Source organism: Colossoma macropomum, unplaced genomic scaffold, assembly GCF_904425465.1.
Source record: "Colossoma macropomum unplaced genomic scaffold, Colossoma_macropomum, whole genome shotgun sequence".
Classification (NCBI taxonomy): Eukaryota; Metazoa; Chordata; class Actinopteri; order Characiformes; family Serrasalmidae; genus Colossoma; species Colossoma macropomum.
In genome coordinates, this window is record NW_023494786.1 from 19,540,803 (window position 1) to 19,564,200 (window position 23,398).

The following is a 23,398-nucleotide window of genomic DNA, read 5'->3' on the forward strand; positions in this document are numbered from 1 at the left end:
TGCTACAGCTAAAGATGTAGTTGATCAGCAAAGACATGTTTGGTGTGCAAATGTTGCTTCTTTACTTTAACTGTGGAGGCTAACAAGCGGTAGAAGTAAAGAGCCACCCAGATCTTTTCCGTAAATACATCTCCAAAACTTCTGCCAACCGGCTCAAACTGCATCAAGATCTTCATTAAGACTGCACAGACTTGTCAGTGTGGTTTAGGGCACAGTATGACTTACTGTAACTATAAAAATGAACAAAAGAGAGTAGCTGAACGCTGCGGGTAGCCTTTTTAGACAACATCTGTTGTTCTGATTTCCACTTTAGCAGCAGAAGCTGGCTTTTATTCGCATACATGCAAATTCATTTCTGTTGTTTTAGCCTTTAAATATAGATCTTCAGTTAGAAATTTAAGATTAAGTTATTTATAGAAAAAAAAAACAGAAATCATGAAAGTAATGTGCACTGTTCATATGTCTGCATGACTTGCATGTTTGCGTTCAGCTACCGGGTGAAATTTTGTTCATTTTCACAGTTCACAGGAAGTCATTCTGTGTTCTAAATCACATCAGCAAGTCTGCATGACTTTAACGAAGACCTGGATGTGGTTTGAGTAGGTTGAAAAAAAGTTGTATGGTTGTATGTGGGGATGTATTTACAGAAAAAATCTGGGCGACTGTTGACTTCTGTTTGTTAGCAACATTAGCCTTGCAGCTACAGTTCTCAACTATACATGTAAAATTTGTTTTTTTTTTCCCAAACCATAAGAGATTAAGGGATCAAGCGTGGACAATATGCCTAAATGTTATGGTTATCATGATACATTTCCTCACAATAAGCTTTTCTGAGCACTTTCACTGACCTAAGCTTTGGAAGCCAAAAGTTATTAATTTTGCTGTTTTCAAATGTCAGTATATACTTGCATATTTAATGAAAACTTTTCATGAAATTTAATTCATAATAAAATCTGTTTACAATCAGCACTTTTGATACACTTTCTTGGCTTGTTTGAGTGAGAATATTGAATAACATTTTGTTTTTGTTATCGATAGTGATAACTGAGAATACTGTGGGTTAAAGAGATTTAAAAGAGGCACTCATGTGGTGTAGATCTTTAATGTTTTTCCTTTTTTAAAATGTGTCCTTTTCAAAAATTCAGCTCATCAAATCTGCAAAAAGAGGTGGGTAATGTGTCAATATTTTATCGTTATCACAATATATTTTGTTATGATGACAAAACAGTACAAAATCATGGATATCGTCAGTACTTAAAAGAACACTGAACACTGTATGCTTCATTACACAGAGAGCATTATTAGACCTGTTTAATTGGATGTAGCTCTGTACATTATGTGAAAGGGTGAATTAAAATCACTGTACCCAGAGTTTTTGATGTCTTTAAATGTGGTACTAGTGTATTATGTCAAAATATTGTGATAAGTATTGTGCAATCTGAAAATGTCTTTAAATATATTATTATATGATATTTTTGTCATATCGTCCTTTACTAGAATACCCCTACTGGGTATGTATTGTGCATAGCCAATGCCTGCAAGTATTGTGTCTATACTTTTGCTATATTGTCCAGCCCCAGTTTCACTGACACAGCATTACATATCTTAATCATCCACTTGGCAATGAACACAACCCTCTGGAAGTCTAGGTCCTCTGACTGACTGCAGCACGCAACTTCTCCTCCAAAATTGCACACATCTCCCCACGCTTCTCTGTCCTCTACCTAGCTTAATCAGGCTCCGCACTTGACATGTTTCATGGTGACACGTTCTCAGAGCACGGTGACCTTCCATGCAAGCAAAGAGACTCATTGGGCCCTTGAGGGCAATTTAGAACCACCAGGCCTCAGGAAGATGGATCCGTCATGGCTGCCCAGTCTATTTGGGGCACTGATGTCATCAGGAGGCACCTGCCACCTGCTAGCTTTACTGCATCCCGGCATACATAGTGAGGAAATCATTACTGCCAATCGCAGAGACAGGCCAATATTTACTCACAAACACTGCCAAAACGAAAAAACTGCACTGTGACTTAAACGGACAGCTGAATTTCTTTTCACATTCATTTGGCTCTGAGTAAGAAGGAGGTCTTGATGGTAAAATTACATTTTCTTTCAACTATGTCGCAGTCAAGCTAATGTATGAGGAAAAACCGTGATGTAAAATGATGTACTGGCTCATTCCACATGTCCGGAGGGCTAGGGCTGAAATATCTAAAAACAATTACAAGAGCGGGGGGGATGACTCATCCCGTTGTCCAATTTGTTTCACAGTTGCCACAGTGCGTGAGGGGCTGGACTGGGTAAACCCACCACCACGTGCCTCAAGGTCACTGCCAGTATGCAGAAAAATACACAAACTCCACCGCAGAAACAATGTAACTCCATTCAAACATTCCATAGAAATATTAATGGTGTCTTTTAAAGAGGTTCAAGCTAAAACAGAACACAGAAGTAAACACATTGTGCAAATATGCTTTGGTCAGACATATTAGTCTTCTATGACACATTCTGAAGGTTTTGTTTATGCCTATTATAAGACATTTTTCAATCAAAATGCAAAGCAGGAAAAACAATACGATCACTCCCAAACTACCGTAAAAAAGGTGCATTTACAACGGCTTGTCACAAACAAGTGCCAAGCTGAATTATCACACTCTGTTCTTCATTTCCATAAAGCAGCAAAGAAGTGCTGCAGGTTCAAAGCATCACCAATTCTAAAGGGAAAATTATAGCACAACAAAATCAGCCTCCTAAAACCTCATTACCATGGCACACCTAACAGAAAACCCCCACACCACTGCACCCCACCCAGCAGACAGGCAGAGATAGCAGACCAGACACTCACCATTTTCTGTGTTTTCATGCTCGGTGTCCGTCAGGGTCAGGTTGGAGTTGGCTCTGCTGGACAGGCAGGAGCTGCGGCCAGACTTGGTGTTGCTGCGGCCCCAGAGCCGCACCGCATGTTCGGGGGACACTATTCCGTCTGTCTCTGTGTCTGCGTCCGAGCCCACGCTGACCGAGTAATCGCGGTGGGGCATCCCCAAGTCTGGACGGTACGCTGCCACATGAGGAGCCACGGGGTCTCCAAAGGCCAGATCACGGAGAGAGAAATCAGTTCCTAAAGCAAAAACACGTTACCAAAGTGTAAAATCATCCTATTTTATTAAAAATAGCAATGATTTCAAAGTGGCAAATATACATAAAATGCTTCTACTACAACACTAGCACCCTACATTTCAGGTCAGTCTAGACTGATCAGTGGAGCTGCAGATGGTTCTGGAATGAGTAAGAAGGCTGTAAAGCATTAAAAATTAAATTGTAATAAATGTAATATCCAAACTGTTTTCGAAAAGTGCAGATAACTTTGCAAAAAATGACTATAAATAGGTAAATACAGTATATTATTATAATTTTATGCCTTTTCAATAAATAAACCAACTAAAAACATCTTTTGATGTCTAGTTTATAATATTAAAATGTTCTACATATTGCATAAGTTATTACATAATATTGATGATGATTAACAAGACAAATGTTTGCAAGCTTCTGATCAATAGTTTAAATGTCAGATTTAAGGTCCAGAATAGAATAATTGCATGAGAAGAGAGAGAATCATTAAAAGACAGACACTCTGACAAAACGCTACAGCACATAAGGTCTAAATATGCAAATATGTCATATTATCATTAATGAATTCAGCAAGAATACCTAAAATAAACAAATATACGAGGACAAGTCAGAAAACTGGCCCACTGAAAATATAAAACTGAAAGTTAATTACTGTAGCTTTGACATTTGGCAAAATTGAACGCACACGGCTTGCACAGACAGCACGTGTGCACTGAGAGGAAGAGTGCTTGAACTTTCAAAGGTTCAGAGAAAAGACTTTGAAAAAGATGTCTAATTAACATTCACTTTCCACCAGACTGTCAACACCTTTTCAGTGGACTCCACTGAATATCCGCACATGAAATTTAGTGTCCAAGTGCTGAGAAACAGGCAGTGACTTATATCTACACAAAAAGTCTAAAATTTCAGATTTACACTATACACTCAAACATGACTGAGGAAGATCTAAACTTACAGGTAAGATTTTGTCCATTATTCTTTCATTATACTCTTAAAAATAAAGGTGTCAATAAGGGCACACTGCCATACAAGATTCCTTAAAAAACCTTTCAATGGGCTTCAATCCTAAAAAATATTTGTGTAAATGAGACAATTGAGTTTGAAGATCCTTTTTAAAGTTTAAAGAGTGTCTACGCAATGTAAAGGCTGTATGCCAATTGAAGATGTTTCCAAGAACTACACAACCAAGACAAGAACCATGTAAGAACCTTTATATTTAAGAGTGTAGTACTTAGACAATCCTGCACTGTACTGTAATAAGAACTGATTACAGCCTAGACTCATTCAAATATTGGTGCCAAAAGGCTTCTTTGAGTGATGCCATTTTTATTTAGCTAAAAAAACGTTCAGTGGATGGTTCTTTAGCAAAAGAGAAATGTGAGTGTGAGGAACCATCAAATAACAAAGGTTCTAGGAAGAACCCATAAATTGTTATGGAATCTTTACATTTTGTAAAGGTTCTTTAAACCTTTTAAAAGATCCTAAAGGACCTTTCAATGGATGGTTCTTTGAAAAACTTTTTGTAAATGAGATGGGTGTGAAGATTCTTTTTAAAGTTATAAAACTGCCACATAATGTAAAGGTTATATACCAATATATATACACCAATTTAAATCGATTCCTAGAATGACATCATAAACAAGAACCACTTAGAAACCTTCATTTTCAGGAGTGTACTACTTAAAACCTCCTGCACTGCACTCTGATAAGAAACGACCACACCGTACATTCTTCAAAATATAGGTGCCAAAAAGGTTTTCTGCACAATGCCAGAGAAAAAAACACTTTTGGATCCCTAAAAAAACCTTTCAGTGGATCGTTCTTTTGTAAAAGAGAATTATGAGGACCTTCGCACAATGTAAGGACTCTGGGTAGAACCAACAGTTTGGTATGGAACATTTACATTATGTGAAGGTTCTTTAAACCTTTAAAAGGTGCTTCACACTCGCAGATCACTTTTTCAAACATTGTTCTTTAGGGAACCAAAAGTGGTTTATCTTTTAATCACTCAACACACCTTGTGACTGAACAGGCAATTTACAGGAGGAGTAGGAATGCAGTGATATGGGCTGATGCTGAGACCCAGTATTATTCATGTAGACATCTGTCAATACAGATGTCATGATACATAAGCCTTTACAAAATGTAGAAACTCTGACTAGACCCACGTGGATTAGCATTACAGGGAAATTTTCAGTCATTTACAGACATGTACAGTCGTGTGCAAAAGTTTAGGCACCCCTGGTGAAATGACGTTTTGTTGATTTTCTAAGTGAAAATAAGTTGATACGCCCACTACAGAGAACACACTTCTGCACATTTTCATGCACAATTGCTGTTTATTTGCTGAATTTAACATATTGGAAAAATTAAGCAAACATAAAATGTGGCCTGTGCAAAAGTGATAACACATTTTAGTATTTTATACATTTTTATAATTTTACTTTTGTGTTACATGTAAGTTTTTTCGCTGTAGAGGATGTGTTATTTTCACTTAGAAGTTATGCTCACTTACAAAATAATCAAAACATGTCATTTGATCAGGGGTGCATTTATGAAGGCTTATCATAAACATAGCCAAGCTGAATTATCAAACTCTGTTGTATTTTTGTAGGTTTACAAATGCAGTTACATAAATAAAATTTAGAATTTAACAAATCATTAAATATCAGTTTGAAATAAGAGTCAAATCTAAATTTAAGTAATTATCAGCTGATACGGATCCGATTCGGACACCTTTGTGCATCCCTAAATAAAAATACAGAGTAATCCCTCAAGAATGCTGACGGGCTTCAATAGAAACATGTAGGTTGCTACATGCTAGGTCACTAATCCACTTACAAGTGAGCTGGTGGTGTTTTTCGCTACCACTGTTTAACATGATAAATGCCTAACTGCTTCACCCCTTAAGTGGCAAAGCTCTCCCTTAATGAGTGCTGGTGTATTACAGAGATATTACGCAATAGATAACACAATAGCAGATTCTTCATTTGTCTTCTATCCTTAGTAACACTGACAACATAAGTGCACTTAGAGTAAACAGTGCAGAATTCCATTTACATTAAAATCAAGAGGCAGGAAGCAGCCCAGATTAAGCATCTAAAAGCTTAAAAAGAAATAATATAGATTTATGTTCAGGATAGACTGCAATAACAGTTAGTGCCCCTGAAAGCTACAATGCATTTAGTATTCACAGAAGGGAAGCGGGTATTTTTTCAGGTCATCATCAGCTGGACACATTAGAAGGTCATAAAAGACATCCGCGAATTGGCATTCACCTCACCCCCTCTCATTAAACTCCTGCTGGGCTAATGGCAGGGCTACAACGCTGCATTCAACACTCCTTTTATCTCTCAACTTTTAGGCGCTGCCTTTTTTTCTACGAGTGGAAAGGAATATATTAAAGGCAGATCAAATCTTCACCACAGTCTCTCTTAATTGCTTGAATGGAATCACTCTGCGAGGCGTATCTAAGGGACGGGGTGCATATCTCCAGCCTGCAAGACGAGCCCCCCCGCTGATACTTATTATAGTGCTTTTCATGTCAACAACTAAATGTAACAGATATCTACTTCGCCGTGCGGTAGAGGAACGAGAAGAATGATCCTGAAACCAAGGTGACTGTGCTATTCATAACTTTGTCAAAAGAACATGCATGAATGATAAGTAGCTCTGTGCTGCCAGTGATCAAAGATCTAATGAGCAGACCTACATCTAGCAACGGTGAATTAGTTACAGCCTTCAAAATGTCACATATTACACCAGACCTTCTAGATGTATACCAATGATATTCACATACGCCCAGACGTTAAAGGAACAGTTTGGTAGAAAATGAACTTACACAGTTTTTACCCCAAATATAGTCAGTCATGTTTGGTGTCTGAAGTTTGCTTGTTAATTCTCGCACACAGCTAATGTAGCTAACAAGTAATAAAAGTTTATAGCCACTAATTAGTATCATACAAACTTCATACCATATTGTACACTTGCCTAAACTCATGTTATGCTGTTAAGCAATCTTAAATAGGCTAGTCTATGTGGTTTGTGACACCATACAATACGCTGTTATCTACAAAAATGGACAAAATAATGAGCAAAATTCAGACTTAAAGATGCTGCTACTGTTTTTAGCTATACAAAATACTTTTGTCCATTTTTATACAGTGTCACAAACCACATTAGCCTTTCAGATTGCTGTAAGGGTCCATGACATGGAAAACCAAATTTTCCTCATAAAAGAATCTGATGTAGTATGTCAACACTGTTAAACTTTCAAAAATATACTCAGGTCAATGATGTTACACTAACAGCCTGTTCTGAATTCACTGTTGTTGTGAAGTCACAAAAACCTGCTCATTTACTTATATCCACCTTTTGGGGTTAAATACATTTAGCCCCACCCACTCACACTGAGGTTTCAGCCCAGACGGCTTTTTGAATACGGATCCTGTAAAAAATGAATTATGACTGTTTTTGGTATACACACACAAATGTCACACAGTGGACCTTAGGAGGAAAAAATAAGGGAAAAATGCAAGATATGGGCTTTTTAACAAATCATCATGGTTTGAGGCAAGTGTGATGATTTAGGCATGCAGTATGCATGATGAACACTGGTGGTGTTCAAGTTTCCATTACTTGATAGCTACATTAGCCTTGTACCTCCAGAGTAAAACTAAAGAAGCAAACTTCAGACAGCAAACATGTCTTGGTAGATCCATTATATATTAAGAGGGTAAGCAGAAAATTGTTCCAACCATTATTTTAATGACTGTTAGGTTTGAATACTGTACAAACAGTTCTTTGTTTTGATATAAAGTTTACAGAAGAGGTGTACAACTATCCTAAAGCACCTTATCTGGTGTCTAAAAGTGGAGCCGCACTCAGCCTTGACTGTGTTTCTTACCTTGCCTGCCGAACTCATCCACTTCATGATGCACTACCTCTTTGGCACGCCCACTGTAGGTCATGCGGGGGTCTTGGTCAAAGGCCTTGAGGGTCTCGCTGGAGCTGTAAGATTTGGGGTTGAGTTTGCCGTCCTCACTGTCGGCAGATGAGCTGGTGTAGCGACGCTCTGTGTCCCGCCGCGCCGTCAGAGAGCGATACGGTCTGCGTTCCTTCACTTCCATGATCAGCACGTCTTAGTTCTCCACATCAAAAGCGAAGGAGCCAGTTCAGTCCCTCTGATTCTACAAGAGAAAATGATTTCGTTTGAGACATGCTTTACTGCTTGTTGGCCAATCCACATTTTAGGTCTGAGGCAGTGTCAGCATCCTATAAATGTACTTTAGTTTTACACGTGTATGTCATTATATTTATATGCATTTCTTTGCAACATTATGCAACATCTCATCACTTTGGTTTCTCAGGCAAAGATAACACTCTATCTTTTACACCCACAACAATACAAGACAACCATGAAAAAGTAAGAGTAACTACAAGAACTGTCCTAGTAGATGCATCGTGCACACAACACAATCCTGGACACAATCAAATCATAAATTTACTATTTTATGTCGTTGATAAGACCGTACATGACAACAATAAGCAAAACCAATCAAACAAAGAACAACAGACTGCTGAAGACCGTCCTTTGATAATGCTTTATCTTTCCTTTCCCAGTCCAAACTTCCTTTATGGTGCACTGCAGCACTTTTGTGGCTTTGATAAAAACACAGAGGCACACAGTGCAGGCAGCCAGCAGGATTCATTCTGATAAAATACGGCGCAACAATTCTTCTGGCTGTATACTTTACGATCTGAGTCCTGCCACAAATATTCACCTTCTTTTCTCTCTTTTTTTAAACAAGGCTCAGAGAGAAACGCTGCACTCCCAACAGTGTTTTAAGTGGCAGGTGTCCTTCCATGTGCCATGCTGTTTGTAAGATATGAATCATAGCTCAATTTCTGTCAGAAATATCCAACCAGCAATGGTGGTTAAACAAAGACCCAAGCATAAAATCCATGAATTGATCCTCTATTGCGAATCAATTCAGAAAGTGACTGAATTAATTGAGTTAACTGTTTGTCTACTGTGAATGAATTCAAAGACCTACTGAGTAAAGTGATTTGCTATTGTGAATCAATGCACGTACTCATTGAATTAATTGACTCTTTATTGTTAATCAGTGAATCAGTTCACAGACCAGCTAAGTTAACTGGTTCTCTTTTGTAAATCAATTGATACACTAAGTGAATAAACTGATACCCTAAAATTAATCAGTTCGCAGACTGACTTAATTGATTCTCTATTGTGAAAATGAAATGATTAAAAAACTACGCCTAACTGAGAACGTATGCAAAAACAAATTTCATCTTGCTAAACTAATTCCATCTCATAATTTACATTTTTTTATATTTAGATTTTTTTGGTACTTCTGCCAGCTACACTGTATAGACAGTCTTAAAATAAGACATTAGTTCAAGCCAATTTCCTTTGTAAATGAACAAAAACCGGAAAAGTCATAAAGCAAGTTTAAAAAAAATTGATAAATCTGTTGATCGATAAAACTAATTATGCAAACAGCAGCACTCAGCAGACGTCAGGTCTCTGTGATCGAAGCTTGCAATGCAACAGTGCCTAAGCTTGCATGCTAATGTACCTAAAGAGTGAGTAACATATAGAAGCTGTTAGTTATAAGTGAAAACAAAATTGCGATTCTGAGATTAGCTGCTTTAGCAAAGAAATGATGAAGCACACGGGTCTGAACAGCAATTTACAGGGCTCCACGTTCTGTCTTAGCAGGTTATCACATGGTACCATGTGCCCATGAACAGGCTTAGGGTATGTCGATATGGATTTATAAAGTTGATTAGAGGCTGGGTCATTGTTTCTTCAGAGGCTCACTTAAAGTAGAGAGATTTCCCCGCTTGATTCATTTAATTTGTTTCAGTCAAGCTCTCCACAATCGCTGGGCTTCAAATCAAGTGTGTCATGCAGCACAGGGCGAATTATCTGAAATGGATCCAGCTGAGAGCCATGCTCATTCTGTGTGCGGAAGAGGCTGCTTCATACGGCCGCTAAGCCGATCCACTACCTGAAAAGTTCACAGCTTTGCAACTGGTGTTACAAACAGAAGCGCTGAAACAATCTAATAACTCAAGGCAGTGCTATAAGGTTTAAGTGCTCCACAAAATTAAGAGTCGTAAATCTTCAAAAATAGAAACGTCAACCAAAACACTTAATTAAATTAAAAAAAGGCCCAGCTCCTCACAACCTGCTTCTAAAGTTTTTTAAGGCTGGTGTACCATAAATGTGTTGAGTTAGGGCAGTGGTCCACAGTAAACTAGATCAAACCCCCCATTCAATGGCCTCTTTATTGCCGAGCCCATTTTGGCACTGGGGTCACCTTTTGTATGGACTGACAGCTGAAAAGATGGCTGTGATTAATGACTTAGAGACCTCGGTGCGGGGACCTCCGTCATCGACAAAAACAGCCTTTCTCTTAAAGCCCCGCAAGAGCCCTTCAGCTGCTGGCCCTGCATTTCTGAGCTTTTTGCTTCTGGGTTACTAATTTTTTAGCTTTTACCCAAGGTCCTCAAGCCTATGCTAATCATTTTGAGGCTTTATCTTGAAGTTTAAGGGGGTTTTGTTTTCGTGCATTGTCTTAATTCCCAGAGAGCGGTGTTCAGACGAACAACCACAGCACTCTTGCACATATGCCTTCCTCCTTGTTATTGAACGGCTGGTATGTGTAAGGTTGTACCTTTGAGGCCATGGGAAAGCGATCCGTTCTTTCAATAAAGCAACAGGCATCACATGCGTTAAGACAGCTAGCGCAAATGCATATATTTGAAAGGAGTGAACTGTGACTGACTGATATAGTACTGCTAAGAACTGAAGCTCAAGTTAACTGAAAAACAAGAGAAAACATTCATGCCCCGTGTTTATCTTTGATAGTGCATTTGGTAGTATGAATAATCAGTCTAGTCTGTTTTTATCTAATCCCTAGAGCTCAGTCGTGGCTAAAAACAAGATGCCAACAAGATGCTGGGAACTCTGGATTTCTGCCCTGTTGTGCACGCTATGTAAGAGAACACAGTGTGACTGACTCAAGATTGACATGTGTACAGAAACCTAACATAGCTGTGGAAAATTCTAGACAAATGCATGTCTACTGAACTGTATGTCACCACACTGCAATGGCAGGTTGAAAATGTCATAATGCAGTTCAATAATATTACTGGTACTTTTTTGAGCAGATCTAAATAATAGCACTTTTACCTTTACGTGATATGAATTAATAAATAAATAAAGCTTTAAAAATAAGCACTTTTACTTCACTACTTTAAATTTTAATAATCACTACAGAGTCAAAACAAGTGTTTCAACTTGTGAACCCATTAGACAAAAGCCTGGTTAGATTTATAAGATTCAGTTCTGAAAATTAATCAAAGCTGCGCTAGGCTCTAAAAAAAAGGCTACAGTTCAGCCCTGATGTGCTCAGAGATGCTTAGTAGAGAAAGAAAGAGGATAATGTTATTAGCACACGTGAGGAACACATTTTACCCAATTTGTCATCTTCATTCATTTTCAAATGAACTAAAGAAAGCAGCATTATTCTGGGCTGTTTCTGAAACCTGTAGAGATCTCAGCTTTTTACAACTCAGCTTCAACCCTGAGGAAGCATGCAAGCATTTATCTGACTGGCTAACTAATCTTAGGATTAAACAGGCTAAACAAGTACTATGTCCTTTCACTGTTTTCTTCTTATCTTTCCACCTGAGAATAACAAGTTTGATAGATATTTATTAAACTTGAAAATTGTTGTGTATATGTTTTGTTGCATGCCTGTTGGCTAATTTGGCAAATGTAAGCTAACGTTCAAAGTGAACTAGGGCTGTAACCAAAAAATATATTATTAATTGAGTAATCTACTTATTTTCAAGTAATCTGTTTTCTTAAAGGCCATATAAAAACAGAATTAATTAAACAGTAACAAACAATGACGAGCCTTTCTAGGATTCTAAATGGTTAGAAGCAGATAAACTGGGAAGCTATAATCTAGTCATGAAATACTTGTAGTTCAACGCAAACTTTGTGCCTTACACAGTACACAGACAGTGGCTAAATATGCAATAGCAAAGCATACTGTGATCAGTCTCAGGATGCAATACTTGTCATCCTTTTCTTATGTAATATATTTTGCTTTAGTTTTTCCTTTATTGGTTATTTTCAATGATAAAGCCAAAACTCAAAAATATGTTCAGATTGGGATTACAGATACATAAAAAACTCCAGTAGCACTGAAGTAATGAACAACAAATTTGCTCTTATGACAAAAGCAATCCAAAATGACCTGGAATAAAATCTGATTACATTAACTGACATGACAGGTTTTGCTTTCACTTGTAAACATACCATTTTTTAAGAACACTGATATAAAATATCATTTATCTTAATTTTTTTTTTTACATTATTCACATTACTATTCTCACATACTATTAGTACATGCTACTGTGCTAGTTTTTCAACTTATGGAAATGAAACATCTAAGCAAATGATTAACAAACAGCAACCCATTTTCTAATTGTGGTCCCTGTAGAAAAATCAGACTGCACTTATTTGCTACCCTGAAACAAGCGAGCACACTGACTGACTTTAGCTTTAAACTTTAGAAAGCAAAGTTGTCTGGCTATTTTGTAGTGAAACATTCCTTACGGGCAAACAACCAAAATCACTGTAGCTGGTAGAGAGCACCTGCAATGCACTCTGAGGAAGCATCAAACTGTGTATCTATAAAATGATCCAACGCTCAGGTTTTACTTTTCTTACAAATTCAGAGCCATTGATCGGTGAAGTCCTGATTCGATAAACACCTGCACAAACTCAACCTGCTGCTGTGGAGCCACAAACAAAAACAACTTGTATTTACCTTTTTTAATAAGGTGATGAGGCAAATGGGCTGGGCTAGCTTGACATGCTACTTCTCCCCACCCAGGTGCTGAATTTCATAAGCAGAAAAACACCTTGTGCCTCAGCAGCTGCTGGGGGTGGGAAGAGGGCCTTGGAGAAATGGCTCCGAACAGAGCACTGTATCACTTTCTGCTCCCCAAACCAAACAATATGAATGCCATTAACCTCTGCAACGATTTATTAAAGCAGGCAAAGCAGGAGGGAGGGAAGGAGTTCCACTGCAAAACACCCTGGGAGGAACCAATATATCAGAGGATAGATAACATCAACCGATAAATAAAACAATGATACTCATCTGATACTATTTTGCTTTCTATTGTAACAAAGAGGCAGCCCTGAAGAAAAAGCCTTTCATACCTGAGGAATTAATATCATATAGAGGCCCAGCATGCACACTTCTGACTATGTTTTATGCAAATCTGCAGAGATGTGCATCAAGCAAACACTGATTGGCTCTCTGGTAGCATTGGGGGTGGGATGAGATCGTGCTCAAGGTTCAGCTGGCAGAAGAGGTGTGACCATAAAAACATTCATACAGCTCATCTTCCAAATATTACAAAAACAGTGAAGTGAGCATTAATTCTTGGAGTCTTCTTTTTCGTTTCTGCACATTCTGGTTTGGACACTGCTACCTACTGGACATGGTCAAGTCACAGAAATGTATGCTTGCAGACACCTGAGTGCAGATGTTCACATATATGTCTGCCAACATACTTGCATGTTTGCATATACACAGATGGAGAAGTATAATTCGGCCCTTAATCAGTTCTACCACAAAATTGTTACATGCATACAAACCTAACCTTAAGCATGAGCTCCACACAACACAAAACACAACAAGTTTATATGAGCAGATGAACAATTAGAGCGGATTAATTTTTATTTATGAGTTTGTGAGTTTATGCTGTTTATTTAAAATTATACGAAAGTCATAAGTGAGCCTCACTGTGAAAAAAATGTCACAAAAATGAAGAACATGGGCTCTTTAAGAAATGTGAAAAATGAGAAATGACAATCATATTTTACTATTAACAGCTGACAACAGCGCTTTAAAATAGATATTAGTATAGACCACACCATTTTCACAGCGGTTGGGGCCTACTACAGGGCTGAATGTCTCAAAGAAAGTCTAAAACTGATCATAAAATAAGGTCAGTATTCTAAGACAGTATGTCCAGAACTTTTATTTTGGCACAATCATCACAAGCTTCTTGTTTAGATGTTTTTTTGGTATCTAGTATAGCATGTTCAGCATATCTAGCACATTTAGACTGTTCTGCTTTTTGTTCTTAGAGCAGAAAAACTTTCAGATGTTTTCACTTGGTCAAAGCTACAAAATGTTGTAGCTCACAGAATCATAAAAAGGGTCAGCTTAAAGAAAATAAATCTGAAAACTGTCAAAAATGTAATTAGAAGATTTTGGTAGTGCAGAGAAAAAAGGCAAACGGATGAAATCTATTCATTCAGCAAGCTGCCTGGGGTAATTGGAGCTATTTGGCCTCCCAAAGCTGACCCACAGCTCCAGCATGATTATCTTGCATTAGGATGTCTGTGGTTTGGTGTACAGAATTAATATCGTTCCATTGCCTTAACCCAGGAAGACAAGCGTTTGTGGTGGATGTAGTGATGGCTCAGATTATAAAGAACGTCTGGAGAGGATTACAATGATGAACAGGGCTAGTTAAATGACTACTACTGTAGCTGTTTGTAAGCTACGGGTGAAGGAGATGTCTTTTTAGAACGGTGCTCAGAAAGCTGAGTTTACCAGGCCTGTTTACTGCCATGCATGACCCATCGGCACAGTGTTAGAGATTTCACCTCGGGCAAAAGTAATGAAAATGGATGCAGCATGTTTGGCTGAAAACCTAAGAAGCTTATATGAAATCGGCTGCCTTCAGAAGGTCAATAAACATACGGTGTTGGTCACATGCTAGATGTTGGAATTAATTCTAATGCCTAAACAATCTCCTCTCAAATTTTTCCTGCATTATGAGCAGTTAGTGTTTTCTGAACTGAAAAGAACAGGACAACAAAGGACATTTAAAAGAGGCTTTATTTCCTGCTGCAAAGGACATAGTGTCACTTTACTCTTCTCTACAGTGATTGTCATCTGTATGTTCAAATGTTGACTCAAGCAGGTTAGATGTGAATGATGTAAATGATGTTAACTATCACAGTAATGGATACTTAGAGCATCATTCTCCTGCTCTAAAAAAGTGGACGGTATTTTCAGCTAGGAGACATTTAGTCTGCAGGGTCAGACATAGTGTAATGATGAGAATATACACCTGGTGCTGGTGCTGCAAACAAGGGCAGGCCTCCTCTAAAAAACAAGGTGTTGGATTGGTTTCGAAATTTCACACTCAATTTGTTCCCACCCTTATAAGTCTATACTCCCACCCACATGTCGCATTTGTAACAAAACCTCATATCTGTAAAATGGAAATTGTAGAAGAATTTACCAGCAACAGTAAGCTGTAGGGATGAACAATTTGAACAAAATATCACGTGTCGACCAGCACATCCATTTTTTTTTTTTTAGACCTGGTTCTTAAACGCTGAATGTAGTGTGCCAGACTGCCTGTTCATACGTTCTGCATTATTAGGTTAAATTTCCCCACTTAAAGCTTAAAATAACATTGAATAATGTAAGATATAATAAAAATGCCAGCACCTGCGATTTGAAAATTGCATTCTTTCAAACTGTGATTTCGATATCTTTCAGCCCTAGCTTCAGCTAACATGATACTCCTCAAACTTGTTTAATAACTCAGCATGGTCTAGGACACACCAACGCACATCCACTTACTCGCAGACAATAGCTGTGGAGCCTAAACCAGGATTGTGTTTTAGAGAGGCCCAAAAGCACCACTTACTTTCTTTTGCAGAGAGCCTTTCAGATGTCTGCTCAGCTCTGAGAAAGTAGCAGAAAGGTGTGTTTTCAATAGAAAAGAATGACCGGGGGGGGCGGGGTCTGAGAAAGGGAGAAGGGGGCACAGAAGTGTGTGTGGGAGAAGAGATGTGTTATTCAGAATACTCTCTGCTTCCACGATCAAACAGGGAACTCTGCCAGTGCATAAAAACAGAATGGGCAAAAGCCTTAACGTAAACAAAAAGTAGCCTGGGACCAGCATGCTGCTGCACTCTACCTACTACTAATCACTTCCCTCTGATCCAAGGCTGAGAGAGAGAGAGAGACAGAGAGAGATAGAGAGAGATAGAGAGAGAGATAGAGAGTAGAGCCAGAGTAAAGCTTTCAATTCGTCTCAGTAAATAACGAGGGGAGTGTGTGTTAGGGGTGTATGGGGGGGTACATTTATTCACTTTCTACACTGATGGACACCCCTGACCTTGGCCGGGCCGTATGAAACGTTAACGTGATCGGCCAAGACGTGTGCTTATCCATTAACAATGTGGCAGCAAAAAGGAGGCGTAAATTGCCTTCCTGAGAGTGCTACGCTATGCTACGCTACCACAGGTGGGAGGAGATGTCAGTAGGGAGCTACAGGCGGAGTGTGAGCGCATGTGTGTGTGTGTGTGTGTATAATGTGTGTAGGGGGCTAGGGGACTGTGCGTTAGTGCGCGGGATGCTCAAATATCACGGATCGCGGCTGGAACGGGAGGAAATAAATAATCTTGACTGCAGCTGCCCCTCTTAATCCTTGGACAGCAAATGAGGCGAGGAGTGAATGAGAAGAGAAATAAATAAACAAGAGGAGAGAGAGAGAGAGAGAGAGAGAGAGAGAGAGAGAGAGAGAGTAGAGAGAGAGAGGGATTGAGACAGAGAGGAAGAGAAAGAGGAAAGAGAAAGAGACAGCAAGAGAGAGAGAGGGAAGGAAGAGAGAGGATGCGTGTGTGCGAGAAGGTGAGCAAGGAAAAAGGGATGAGTGAGAGAGACAAAAAGAGTGGGAAGAGGGAAAAAATGCAGGAGAGTGAAGAGAGTGAAAAAAGATGAAACAGAGAGAGGGAAGAGAGAGAAAGAAGATGGGGTGAGTGAGAGAGAAAGACAGAGAGAGGTAAAAGAGTTAGAAAAAAGAAGAGGAGGGCAAGAGAAAGACAGAGAGAAGAGAGTGAAAAAAGACAAAAGAGTGAGAGAGAGAGAGAGAGAGAGAGAGAGAGTGAAGGAAGCAGGTGAGAGAGAAAAAGAGAAAGAACGAATAATGGGGGAGATAGAGAAAAAGAAAAGATAGATCAAGAGTGGCAAGAGAGGTAAGAGAAAGAGACAAAGAAAGAAAAGTCAGATGAGCGAAGGGAAAAAGAAAAAGAGAGAGAGAGAGAGAGAGAGAGAGAGAGAGAGACAGAGAGAGAGAGAGAGAGAGAGAGAGAGAGAGAGAGAGAGAGAGACAGAGAGCGCATTTGGAGGCCCTCACTCATGGCATGTGTCTTGTAAAAAGGCAGCGGGTGCCTGGTGGCCAGAGGACAGGTGAGCGTTTGGGGCCTCACTGGTTCATTGGTGAACAATTACAGCTCATTATGCCTCTTTTGCTGGCCACTGATTTACAACCCTGGTTGAAGCACACAGTCCTAAAAGCAGCTAAGCAATAATCAACTGCCTGTAATCCCTCCAGCACTGGAGGCCAGCCCAGGAAGACCAGCAAATTCCAAAAAAAAAACCCAAAAAAAAACAAAAACATGTTGGCTTGCCAGCACTGAGAGGGCACAGCCCCTTCCCCCAGCTACACCGTTCTCAATGAGATTACCGAAGCATACAGCAGCAGCCATGCTCAAACCTCCTCTATCTCCTTTTCCCCTTCCTCTAAGGCACAGTCCTGCTCTCTCTCTCTTCCTCACACTCACAGAAAGCGATCAGCGCCGTGAGTTCCACATACATCTCGGGCGACAGCAAGGAACGTTTTGCACCGAAGGGGAGGCAGAGTGCACGCGGCGTGTTCTGCTCTCCACACTAGCGCTGGTTTAAAAATACACCTCCTTTTCCATGAAGCGGGGATGGAGCTAGCAGTGATGGTGCCATTGAAAAAGCTTCTTGTCCCCGGGCTCTGTGCGCACGTGTGTGTGTGTGAGCATGCGGGTGTGTGTGCGCGTGCATCGAGGCCGAGAGCGCCGAGGAGCGGCCTATTCCCATGTTGCGCGCTATTTTTCCGCAGTATGGCATCATGTGTTTTTCATGCAGCTGCCGCGCGTCTTCCTCGCGCGTGAGATGGAAGCAAGAGCAAAGGAGAGGTTACACCAGTCAGTGCTATGAAGCGCATGATAAGAGCAGATTTAGTCTAATGTGGGGCTTATGCAATATGTAAGGCTGCAGCGATTAGTCAGCAAAGTCGATTAGTCGCCAACGACGTAAAATGTGAGAAAAACGTTGACGTGTGGATGTATCAACTCAAAAATAAAGGGGCTCTAGGTTCTCGTGTTTGTGTGATACACATGACAATTCCGACAGATTGCAATACACTACATGAAGCATAGGGGGCGATGTTTCTGTTGAAATCACTTGCTCACACTGAATTTTGAATGGTGGTGGTGTGGTGACCTAAAATCACCCATGTGGTTACCAGTACTGCTTAGGCAAAAGTCACAGATGAAATAGATCAAAAACATTTTTACACATTACTAAGAAAGTGTTTTTTGCTGGCAAAAGAGCTTGAGTGTTAGCTTGTGCATTAACTAGGAACGGAGGAACTACTTGGGCAAGGCACAGTCTAGATAGCAGTTAGCTAATAAGCTAACATAGTTTTGTACAAAGTGATAGCCACAGGGCTAATTCATTTCAAGGAGGGATCATCTGTGCAAGGTATAGTTGGGGTGAAAGTTAGCGAAACAGACAAACAGCAATATCTGTATACAGTAATTAGTATAATTAATAATTATGTTAGCTAAACATAAAAAGCTAAATAGCTAGCTAGCTTGGTAGGTTGCTAATACCACTCTATTAAGAAGGTCTGGGGTTACACCAAGAGATAATCACTGCAGTAGCTATAGATTAAAAGACATCACGTAGATCAGACGATATCAGGGCTCATCAGCTCAGCACTGGGGACCGCCCCAGTAAACACAGTGGTGCTTTGAAGTAAGCAGACCCCACAAAAGACAATGTTTTGATGAATTATATAATAGATGATCATATACATGTTAGTTGCAGCCCTTTTTATATGGAAATTTGGAACATGCATGTCCTTCTTTTATTCAGTTTCCCACTACAAACAACATTAATACAATACTTTGCCTATTTACAGTATTCGTTTTTGCTCATTTAAAGGAGTACACAAGAAAGCATCAGCTGAAATTGGAATGAAGCGTTTCTTCTTTTACATATTGACCCAAAATACACCCTATAGGCAGAAACTAGTATTAGTTCCGCTGAAAAGTGCTGACACATCCTGGCCTAAAGTCTGAATCTTTGGATTTTTTCTAAACTCACCGGTGACGACACTCATTCAAATCTAAAATGAGGCCTTCTTTAGCACTTGTGTTTATCATATATAACATGCTTGTACCAAGTTAACACCATCAGGATAATCCTCAATCTAAATCAAGTTCTTCACAGGCAAAGTGTAAAAAACCTACTAAAAATAGCACTGTAGTCAAAAACACACTTAACAGCCTCACGACATCCATCCCGGCCTAATCCTTCATTGCTTGTCTGAACCGTTGTAATCTACAGAGATCTAAATGCAATTTAAATGACTGGGACTTAAACTAAAGCATATTCCACAATAATTTTTCCTCATTTTCTACGAGTTAAGGAAATAGGAGGAATAAGGAAAGAGAGAAATGTGGGCCAAAGGATAAAAAGTAACCTGCTGTTTAAAAAAAAACTTGAAATATTTCCATTTGTGTACAAAATATTTCAAAATACGCCCTGTTTTCAGGCAGCTTCAATGAGGATAAGTTCACACAGAAGTCTTTCAGCGACATGTCTATTCACTTCCCAACTCAAACTTAGGCAACAACAGGGCTAGAATGAGCTTGATGCCCTTTTCTATAATGACAGCCTGACCTGCACAAAAATAGAACATAATAAATAGTTGAATTCAATCCCTTTAATCAGCTTATCACCAATGATCCTCACTGTCTGTTTTTATAGGCTTATTGTAGAGAGTCCCTGTAACAAAAATGGGGCCGCTAGTTTGTTTGGTCTTTTTTTCTTGATAATCCTTGCTGAGTAATTCTTTGTAGTGGCTGCTGTTGGATCTCAGAGCTGTCAACCTTCCATCAAGTGCAGATGGCACACAAGCAAGTCAAGGTTTTAAGCACTTTTAAAGCTCACAGTTGTGTGTATGCATGTGCTTTGATCACTAAGTGAAAAGTCTAAAACTGAGTACACACTGTCCGCGTACAATATAAACGCATAAAACAAAGCCAAATCCCAGGCTGGTGGCCTGAATTATAGAACGCAACTAAAATCTGCACCACGTGAGCAAACATTGGCCTCAGACAGCTTCTATCCGATTTGAGGTAGGGGATCAAACATCAAATCTCTAACCCAGGCTCTGCTCAGCCAGACAATTTGAGACCCGGCCAGCAACGTAGTGCTCCCACAGACACATCAAAATAAAGGTTCTTGGCTTGGATGTACACTTCTGAAGCGGTACAGAACCTTAGAACCTCACCTACATTATGTGACCTTTTACAAAAAAAACCATCCTTAGAATGATTCTTTATGGAACAAAAGGTGGTTCTTCTATGGCTCCAAAGAACCCTTTTTGCCACTTTTAACAGTGCACATGCTGGACAAAGTGGGTAACCTGCAAGCCAGAACACTGCTTCAGAGTGATGCCTTCTAGTGGGAATAACCAGACCTCCCACTGGAGAAAGTACTAGTCCCTGTAGAGCAAACAGGGAACCAATTACAGTTCCACCAAGATAGTGAGCTAAGAAAACTCCACAGTAACTTACACTAGTTGGCTGAGCAGAAAGTGTGTCGGACTGGGCGGGGATGTTCATGTTCCAGCAGCTTTCAGGTGACAGCGGGGGCGCTTATTGCCTCCAATGATGCGCGTTCGGAGCAGTCCCGGACAACAGTACACCATCAATTCCAGCCTACTCTCTCTTTTATCAAGCCCATAAAATGGAGGCCAAAAGCTTTGCTCCAGATTTCTCTTCAGCTACATCTGTTCTAAAGTAGACAGGCAAAAAGATACCTTTTCTCGACAGTCTGATAAACTAGCCAGCATAGTGTTTCTACAAGCAAAGAAAAGGCAGGTTGAAAATTGAACTTACACCTGTTATGCTAAATCTTCTTCGTGAAGTGCTACTCTCAGTGGCCAAATAAAAAAATTGGTAAGAACGCTAAGTGCTGCATTACAAACACGCTATTTGTAAACACGAGAACATCACTTTACTTACCAGTTACAAACTCCACCTGCAGGACCTGATATTGAATATAACAATAATCAAAGAAGAAACATAGTCACTGGAGATAGTATGTGTATCATTAGCATTAATTAAGTAGTCACATTAATGAAATACAAACAAACTAGATCAAAATAGGTACAGAATGAAGTCAGCTCCGGCTATGTTTATCTCCTTTTCATTTTCAGCTTGTCCTTTTACAAACTGTACCCAAAGAAATGCACTAGGCCTGAAATGACCATTACATTTCAGCTGATGATTAACTGCCATATAAAGAGTGATTAATAATGACTGTTTTTTAATCCCAAAGAGATAAAATTAGGTGATTAGCTATCTTGCTTCCTAGGTGTCGATACTTAGTAGCTCCCAAATAAACAAACATTACTCACCACTGCCATCTAAAGGTGTTATTGCACCCAGGAGAAGTTCAACCTGTCATTGTTTCTGATAGACTCATTTCTCCATAAAAGTCTTCTGATTTCTTTTATTTACATGTTTTGCCTCAACCCAAAGGATGAAGACAAACCCAATTCAAATTCTGTTTGTTGCGACATAAACATATGATTGTGAAATAATAAATCTAATAATCTAACAATAACAGTCATCTTAAATAGTTGCGATCAGCTCAAACAGTAGTGTGTAATAATATAATGCTAAAATGTGCAAAGCGTTGAAGAGTTGAACAAAACAGTATTACATGAATTGCTATGAAAGTCATTTGAGGATAATACTTCAACCTACACATTTCTGAGCAGTGGCGTAACAGAAGTGCAATGGCTTTTTTTGAATTTTGGCTTATAACATGCATAAGTCCAGAGCTGCAGGCAATGACTGGACGATTCATCAGTGTAACTAATAGTATATAAGCAATGAAGTGATCAAACAGCATGTCACTAATGCAGTTGTCCACCAATGAATCAAGCTGTGTTGCACTAATTACGTGAATTAATGGAGACAAGCAGACAGTTTGGCTGTGCTTCTTTCAAGTGCAACATGTAGGGAGTTTTAAGGTTATAAGTAAGAAGGCCTCAGTGAAACTGTCGAATTACAGATGATTTTACCTACAACCTAATGGCAAACAGAGCATAAGAGCACCAACAGTTGGTTTATCGTCTGTTTTCAGCCTCAGTGACAGTGCACTCTAATACAGTTTGCTGTCAACAGCACAATCCATGGCGTGTGAATTTACTGCACAATGTAAAATGCTCCTTTGATAGGGACACTAAATCTCCAGCATTAAAGTCCCAATTCATGAATATTTGCTTAGCCTGCTAGATGGAAACCCTACAGCGGCCCGAGTGTTGCATTTAGAGCTTCTTTTGCAGAAGCTCAGTATAAAATAGTAGAAAAGAGGGGCTGTGGAGAAGCTTAGGCAGAAACACACAATTCTTCAGAAACTTAGGGTGAGTCATCCCATCTCTGCCAAACACACGTCTCTCACATCCTTCTATCTCTCTCATCGCACTGGGTGGGGCACACCAGTCAAAACCACCCTCTCTGTTTTGCAGGCTGTGTGCTGCTGCTGTAAACATGCTTAGGAGCATAAGTCTAAATTCAATTATGCAATATAGCTGGATGAAGAGAAATGGTCCATCTATGATTTTAAGAAACGTACTGAGCAGCAGGGATGGTCGGTGATCCAAATGTTTGGTATATACAACAGAAAATAACATATGTATCATAAAAACAATCAGTGCATGTTTTGTTTCGCTGAAGCCCAATAGACAGCTAGTTGATTCAAAGCAATAAAATATTCATTCAGGGATCTGGAATAGCACAGATATGTCCCTAAAATACTGAATATTTCACAGAAAAATGTTAAAAAAGACTATTCCTACAATGAAATTCCACTTCAGCTGTACTGCCATCTAGTACAACAGACTAGACTGAAGAAAACCAGTGATTTAACCAACTACAAAATCTCAAAACTGTACTCTAAAATTATTAACATTATAAAACAAACAAAAATGAAGTAAGAATGTGAATAGGGCTACTGATAACTTATCACAGGTAGTCTACTCTGCAGAGCAACGTAAGTGTT

At 39.3% G+C, this 23,398-nt stretch overlaps 1 protein-coding gene across 1 annotated transcript in view; it reads right to left on the reverse strand.

The window, feature by feature from the left end:
- tenm4 (teneurin transmembrane protein 4) overlaps positions 1-23,398 on the reverse strand; it is a 239,930-nt gene that overhangs the window by 171,826 nt on the left and 44,706 nt on the right. The window contains exons 2-3 of the mRNA XM_036563237.1: positions 8,038-8,320; positions 2,848-3,120 (exon numbers count right to left, since the gene is read on the reverse strand). Of these exons, the coding sequence (XP_036419130.1) occupies positions 2,848-3,120; positions 8,038-8,260 (496 nt within the window). The 5' untranslated portion in view covers positions 8,261-8,320. The remainder of the gene's footprint in view (positions 1-2,847; positions 3,121-8,037; positions 8,321-23,398) is intronic.